The sequence below is a fragment of the Pipistrellus hanaki genome (genome assembly GCF_964339955.1).
Source record: "Pipistrellus hanaki genome assembly, chromosome: 6".
Classification (NCBI taxonomy): Eukaryota; Metazoa; Chordata; class Mammalia; order Chiroptera; family Vespertilionidae; genus Pipistrellus; species Pipistrellus hanaki.
The window spans coordinates 33,496,623-33,504,195 of record NC_140508.1 but is presented as its reverse complement, the minus strand read 5'-3'; the positions used below and the strand labels follow the sequence as shown (position 1 = coordinate 33,504,195).

Below are 7,573 nucleotides of genomic sequence, written 5' to 3'. Positions count from 1 at the left end.
CTTTTCCTGACCACTTGTGTCTCCAGACCCTTTGGTACAACATATGTCTGTGTTTAAACAATAGATTCCATATAAACAATGATAGCACAGTGATTATGAAGCTGAAGAACCCAGAACTTGAGTTGCTTCAATTCTCTCATTTCATGAAACCACTTAAACCTTTTGCACTGAAAATTTAATACAGTAAAACATGCCCTAATCAGTTTGGCTATGGACTGAAGGGTTCCAGGTTTGATTCTGGTCAAAGGCACATGCCCAGGTTGTAGGCCCAATGCCCAGTAGGGGCCATATAGAAGGCAGCTGATAAGTGATTCTCATCATTGGTGTTTCCATCTCTTTTTCCCTCTCTTAAATGTAGATTAATTTTAGCACTATAATAATGAGTGTGAAAGGAAATACCAGAATATTGCATAGCGCATGATATTTTGATAAAGCTAGAGAATATGTAAGAAAAACATTTTAAAAAGTAAGAAGAGAAAGGAGACCACATAGAGAATGGTCAGGGCAGGCCTCTCTGGACAGTCCTATTTATTTATTTATTATTATTATTTTTTAATATATTTTATTGATTTTGTACAGAGAGGAAAGGAGAGAAATAGAGAGCCAGAAACATCGATGAGAGAGAGTCAACGATCAGCTGCCTCTTGCACATCCCCCACTGGGGATATGCCCGCAACCAAGGTACATGCCCTTGACCGGAATCGAACCTGGGTCCCTTCAGTCCCCAAGCCAACGCTCTATCCATTGAGCCAAACCGGTTTCAGCTGCACAGTCCTATTTAAACGGAGGCTACAATGAGATGGTCCAGCCATGTGGGGAGAGGAGTGAAAAATTGTCTGGGCAGAGGAGACAGTGTGTACAAAGACCATACAGTGGGCCCAAACCTTCTGTCTTTGAGGAACATCCAGAAGGCCAGTATGCTTATAAATAATAATAGTAATAATAATAATAGCAGCAGCTACAGGACCAGAGTAAGGCATTTCAGAAGCCCTGAGCATTTAAAAGATGGCTGTATCCATCATGTCATTTAAAAACAAAATTAATATTAAATGGGAAAAGTGTTAGAAAAAAATGTAAAGCTTTTATTTTCCCCATGATCACTCTTTGATACTTTTACTCAGGCAGGGATGTGCTTGTATTTACATCCATTATCCCACTTCATTTGTAAAACAACCTTAGGAGAGAAACTGCTTTCCTCCCATTTTCCAAGATATGAATACAGTAATTCTGACTCCATCGAGTACTGAACCGGCCAGGCTGCCGTTGTGAATGTTCAAACTCGGCAATAGCATGACTTCATCGTCCTCCAGTTAAGTCTGCGGAGGAAGCATTTGGTAGCGAGCAGGCCCTTCTCCTTTGGAGTGTCCTGTGCCTTTAAGAGTCACCCCTCCCGCGCGCGATGCTCTAATTTCCCTACAGGGCACCCAGAGCATCATCCCGCCCTCTTCTTCTCCCCCAGCTTCGGCACAGCAACCCCTCCTCCACGCCCCTCGCCCTCGGGCTGGGCTCTCAGCCCCAACCCCCCGAGTGGAGGGTGAGGTCTATTGCCGGAGACAAGTTCCCTCCGCCCGGACGGTGCCCACCCACTCCGCCACAGCAGAATGCCATGTTGGAGCCCCTAATGCCCACCCCTTCCAGCAACGGATCCCGAGGGGCTGGGTCTCAACGCCTTGTCTCCTCGCCCAGGTGCAGGGCGCCATGAAGGTGACCTCCCTCGGGGTTCGCACACACCCCGCAGTGCCCGCGCGGGCGCACACGTGGGGAGCGGGGAGCGCGCAGCCCCTCCCCGCCACGCGCCCCGAGCGTGCGTCCCCGCCCCGCCCCGCCCCGCAGCCCGGCCCCGCCCCTGTGCACGCGCTCCAGGCCGGACCGCCGAGGTGCGGCGCGCCCTCATCCCCGCAGCTGGAGGGCTGCGATGGGTGCTGCGACCTGGGGATGGGGCACCCACACACCCTCGAACCCCAGCCGAGGACGGTGAAAAGCGGGAAGCCCCCCCGCTCAGGATCGGGCTGGTGGGCGAGGTGCCCCGGGCCCTTGTGCGCGGAGCAGCAAAGACCGCGCGCCTAGGTTTCCAGCCCCAGTGCACACATCCTCAGTGTCCGTACATCGAGTGAGCGTAATATTCCCTTCTTTCTCCGGATATACTGGCGCCTCGAACAAGATAAGAAATAGGAAAGGGTTCATTGGATCCAAAAGCCCCTGAGTGGCTGGACCGTGTCTGTGCTTGGCAGGGACTCCATCTATGGCGCGATGAGTCTGCTCCCTTCAGCTTTTCTAAGCCAGGCTTCCCAACATTCGGTTCTAGGACGGTCCAAAAAGACGCCCCTAAAGAGGAGAGGGCGGAGGTCCTACCTGGCAGCAGGTGTCCTCGAATAAGCTAATATTTCAAAGGCATGGCGGGGCGGGGGGGAGGGGAGACAAGCTTTCGGAACCACGATCGGCGCGCCCCCTCCCCCCCCCAGCCCCCAATCTAAGAAAAGAAACAGATCTCATCCGACACCCCCAATCCTAGCCGCGAGACCGCCCAGTCCCGCCCCGCACTGGCAGCCAGCGATTGGGAGATGCAAATGCCGGGTTCTCTGCCCAGCAACGGGTGACGCGCCGCCCGAGCGCGGGGCGTGGCCCGGCCGCAGCCCAGGCGGGCACCTCGGTGTTTACACGGGGCGGCCCCGCGCGCGCCGCAGCGGCCCGCAGACGGCGAGGGGGAGGGGAGGCGGTGCGCGCGCCGGCGGGGCCGCGCGGGGAGAAAGACACTGGCAGGCGGCGGGGCGGGGAGCGGCGCGCGCGGGCCGCGGCGGAGCAGGAGGCTGCCAGGAGAGCCTGCGGGGGCCCGGGGGGTCCCATTCCTCCGCCCCCGCAAAACAATGTGCGGCGTGCAGCCGGGCGCCACTTGCGGGGGGCGGCGGGGGCGCGCCGAGCCCGCCTGAGACCGAGCCGCTGACCTCCCCCCCCCCGCCCCCCGCCGTCCGTTGGGCCCGAGCGCCCAGCTCCTCGCTCCTCAGCTCGCGGGGGCCGGGCCGAGTGGTGGGGCGGGGCCGCCCCTCCGCCGCTCGCTGCTGCCTCCTCCCCCACCTCCGCCGCGGAGGATGCGGACGGCCCCCGGCGGCGGCGTCTAGCGGCCCCGGGCCCAGGCGCGATGGTGCAGCAGCGGGGCGCGCGGGCCAAGCGGGACGGCGGGCCGCCGCCCCCGGGGCCCGGGCCGGCCGAAGAGGGGGCGCGCGAGCCCGGCTGGTGCAAGACCCCGAGCGGGCACATCAAGAGGCCGATGAACGCGTTCATGGTGTGGTCGCAGCACGAGCGGCGGAAGATCATGCACCAGTGGCCCGACATGCACAACGCCGAGATCTCCAAGCGCCTGGGCCGCCGCTGGCAGCTGCTGCAGGACTCGGAGAAGATCCCGTTCGTGCGGGAGGCGGAGCGGCTGCGCCTCAAGCACATGGCGGACTACCCGGACTACAAGTACCGGCCGCGCAAAAAGAGCAAGGGGGCGCCCGCCAAGGCGCGGCCCCGCCCCCCCGGCGGCGGCGGCGGCGGCGGCGGCGGCGGCCGGCTCAAGCCCGGGCCGCCGCTGCCGGGCCGCGGGAGCCGCCGCGCGGCGGGCGGGCCCCTGGGGGGCGGCGCGGCGGCGGCCGAGGAGGACGACGAGGACGACGACGAGGAGCTGCTGGAGGTGCGCCTGGTGGAGACCCCCGGGCGGGAGCTGTGGAGGATGGTCCCGGCGGGGCGGGCCGCCCGGGGGCCGGCCGAGCGCGCCCAGGGCCCGTCGGGCGAGGGGGCGGCTGTCACCACCGCTTCCCCGAACCCGTCGGAGGACGAGGAGCCCGAGGAGGAGGAGGAGGAGGCCGCGGCCGCGGCGGCGGCGGCGGCGGCGGCGGAGGACGGCGAGGAGGAGACGGTGGCCACGGCGGGGGAGGAGACGCTGGGCTTTCTGTCCAAACTGCCCCCGTGCCCCGCCGGCCTGGACTGCAGCGCCCTGGACCGCGACCCGGACCTGCAGCCCCCCTCGGGCACGTCGCACTTCGAGTTCCCGGACTACTGCACCCCCGAGGTGACCGAGATGATCGCGGGGGACTGGCGCCCGTCTAGCATCGCCGACCTGGTTTTCACCTACTGAGCCCACCGTCAGCGGGGCGCGCAAGCCCCCCAAACCAGCTGTTTACATACAGGAATCAGGTATTGGGGTCCCCTCGGAGGCCGAGGCTGGCACCCCAACTCCCACGCAGCCTCCCCCCCTCCTAGACGTGCCCATCCCCCCTCGAATCCAGACATGCCCCTCCCCCCCGCAGACACACCCCAAGAGAGCCCAGCCCCCACCCACCCTTCCCCCCGACACTCAAGCCCCTCCCTCCCCGCCCGGCCCCCTCCTGCACAGCCACCAGCAGCCAGCCCCCCTCCGACACACCCCCGTCCTTCCCGACGAACCTGCGCCCCTCCCCCACTATGCACTTGCCCTTCCTCGCGGCCGGAGGACACGCCCCCGCCCTCGCTCTGGGATCCCTCCGCCTCCTCCCGGCCCGGCCCGCCCCCTCTCCCGGTGGAGGGGGCGCCGGCGGCCCCGCGCCTCCTCCGGCCCCTCCCTCCCCCCTCCCCTCCGCTCCCCTCCCCTGCGGGGGGAGGGCGCTCCCCGCTCCCCGGAGCGCGGGGCCCGCCCCCTGCCCGCGCATGCCTAGTGCTTCCTGGGAGGAGGGGGCTGGTCCCTCTGCCCGGCGCCGGGGAGCGGCGGGGCGGGCGCGGAGCTCTCTCCTGGGAGGCACTTTGGTTCGGGAGCTGCCTGCGGCTTCCTTTCCACCCGACGGGGCGCCGCTGCCTTAATGGGAGGAGCACCCAGAAGGGGGAGAGAGGGACCCGCCGGTCCCCAAGTGTTGGTTCGGGAACTTGGAACTGCCCCGAGCGGCATAGCCCATCCCCCTTTCGCTTACGGGGTCGCCCAGACCCACATGCAACCTCCCCCCCCCCCTCCACCCCCCCCACACACACACACACATACCGACCGCTTGAATGCCTCTACAGCCTGTTTTGGTTTCCAGAAACCTCTCTCAAAATCCTCCTACCTGGGGATTGGGGGTAGGGTCTCTTTCTGGAAACTCACCAGGAGACAAAAGGGGCTGCCTACCTACCAAGGAAACTCAGAACCAGGACACATACCGAGCTGTTTGGGGGCAGGGTCCCTGCTGCTCCCCTCCTCCCCCCGGCAGTGCCCTGTCACCCCAGGGCGCACCCCCAGCCTGGGCTCCTCCTCAAGCCCACAGCCCCATCCTGTCACCCAAGCTCCTCTGTGCCCACAGCGATCGCATTCGGTGGGAGAAACGGAGGCACGAAGCTGCTAGGGGCTAGACTGAGGCGTGATAGCGGATGGAGTGGCAAGAAGAGCCTCGCCTGTACGCAGCGGACTTGAGAGAGACCATGGACTGGACCAGTGAGACTGAAGGGCGCTCAGAGCAGTGGAGGGGTGCCCTGGGCGCCTCCGTTTTTCCGTGAAAAAAATAGGGATAGAGCTGCTGTAGGAGGAAGTCGTGTCCAGTTTCTCGGGTGCCTTCGGGACCCTGCCCCTGATGTGACCCCTGTGACTCCCATTCTTGGCTCAAGCCCCGCCCCTCCGGCCTCCCCCCACCCCCCTTGCCCTCACTACCTGTATCTCACCGGCGTGTGTCCACCCTCCCAGGTGTGCACACACTCTCATTCACACACACAAATCTCAGGAACAAACGGTCCCAGAGTCCTCCGGGACCCCTGCCCAGGGTCTCTGCTGGTCTCTGCCCCACGCGTTCCCGTCGCTGACAAAGCCACCAGCTGCCTCCTTTACGCTTGGTGCTCCGGCTCTGGGCCTTTTCTCGCGCTCTCTCTCTCTCTCTCTTTCTCTTTCTTTTTTTCTTTTTTTTTTTTTTTTTAAGTAAAACAACAACAAAAAGACAATGAAAAACCCCAGAAAACGTCATGTGAGTGAAGAATGTCATTGTCTGTGGTCTTGGAGAACTAGTCTAGTAGCTGAGGGGAGGGATCCCTCCCATCTGGGGCACTGGCACCCACAGCAGGACTTGATGCCAGTCTGACGCCAGGACTGAATAAAGTGTATGTGCCCCTACCTCGCCCTGTGGTTCTACATGTCTGTGCCTTTCCTCAACCCTTCCCAGTTTGCCAGATTGAAGTCTTTTGATATGGCACCATCCCAGGAAGAGCTAGGCAGGGGGTGGGGGTGGGGGTCCAGGGCAAGACACCGGCCCCTCCAGCCTCTGTCTCCCTCTATCTCAGGACGCCCTGGTCTTTATGAAGGATGGCGAGCTCACCCCTGCAGGGGCCGGGCTGGTAACAAACGAACGAGAGTCTGGGTGGGCGTGGGCTTCGTGGCCCACTGCGGGGGGAGGAGGGTGCTCAGCTCCTGTCAGGGGACCCGGAACAGGGATTGCAGCCCGCCGTGGCCAGATGGCTAGATTTTTCAGGACAAAGTGGGAAGTGGCTGTTTCTGTGATCATCTCCTATTTTCAAATCCTGGTGGAGCAAATGAAATGTGTGAGACACACCTGGTCCAGGGGGGCCCCTTTGACCCTGATCTTAATGAGGATTGAGGAGCGGCTTTGGGCTCAACGCCTGGCTCCACTCCCTGTGTGACCTTGAGCAAGTTCACTTGACCCTGACTCTTCTTCGCATGTGTGTAACGGGGTTGATGGCAGTACCTGCTTCCGAGGATGAAATGGGCCAGAGTGGTGAGGAGCAACCAAGATCAGAGCCAGGGCTCCGAACCTTGGGTGGGTCTCTGTATTACCTCAGGGTGCCGCCTCTTCCTGTCTGAAACTGCCCAGGGCTCAGAGCCTGGAGTGGGGTGCTGGTCCCAGGGCCTGGCACAGAATTGCCCAATGCATAAATTTATCAAATGAGTAAAGAAAAGCAGCAAGCAAGATGGTTCCTGCCCTTGAGCGTCTCACCGTGTGTTTTGGAAACAGACCAAGGCTTTCAAAATTCTTTTGTCCCCCGGACGCCCCTGCACCTTAGTTTATTCCCCTCCCAGACCCTGTGAATTCCTAAGGTTGGACAAAGCCTGTTCCCCCAGGAAGGACCGAGGCCGAGTGAGCAGACCCTATTTAGAGGGGTATTTGGGGACTGGGGTACCCATAGGCGATACAAAGGGGGGCTGGAGCACCGTTTGGGAGGGCTGGGTGTGTGCAGAAAGGTGGGCCGGGGCCGTGCAGAAATCACAGGGACAGTTTCTCGGCTTCTCTGATTGGAAACAAGATACCCCACCCCCCAGGTCCTATAAGAAAGAGCTAAGGAACTGTGGGAGACAGACAGGTGTCCCCCATAACCCTTTCCAGGAAGGACTTCCCCAGCTGGGGAGGTCGGGTCCGCTCTTTGAGGGTCCGCTCTGGTTGCAGAGTGCCATTCACCCAGGGCTGCCTGTGTCTGGCGTCTGAGTGAGATCAGCCGTGACTGCCGGCCCGCTCGGTTCCGGGCTTCAGGGCGGGACAGCCGCTGGCAGACGGTACTGGTGCTGCTCCTCCCCCACCCTCCCCCAGGCCCCTCCCCGTGGGGGCGGCTGTGCTAGGCCTGCAGTGCCATTTGATTTCTTACACCCAATCCT

At 61.9% G+C, this 7,573-nt stretch overlaps 1 protein-coding gene across 1 annotated transcript; it reads left to right on the top strand.

Moving 5' to 3' along the window:
- The first annotated feature begins 3,024 nt into the window (after positions 1-3,024).
- SOX12 (SRY-box transcription factor 12) lies at positions 3,025-6,082 on the top strand. Its single transcript, XM_084887932.1, has one exon. The coding sequence runs from the start codon at positions 3,137-3,139 to the stop codon at positions 4,112-4,114; it is 978 nt and encodes a 325-aa protein (XP_084744058.1). The 5' UTR covers positions 3,025-3,136; the 3' UTR covers positions 4,115-6,082.
- Positions 6,083-7,573: the final 1,491 nt, after the last annotated feature.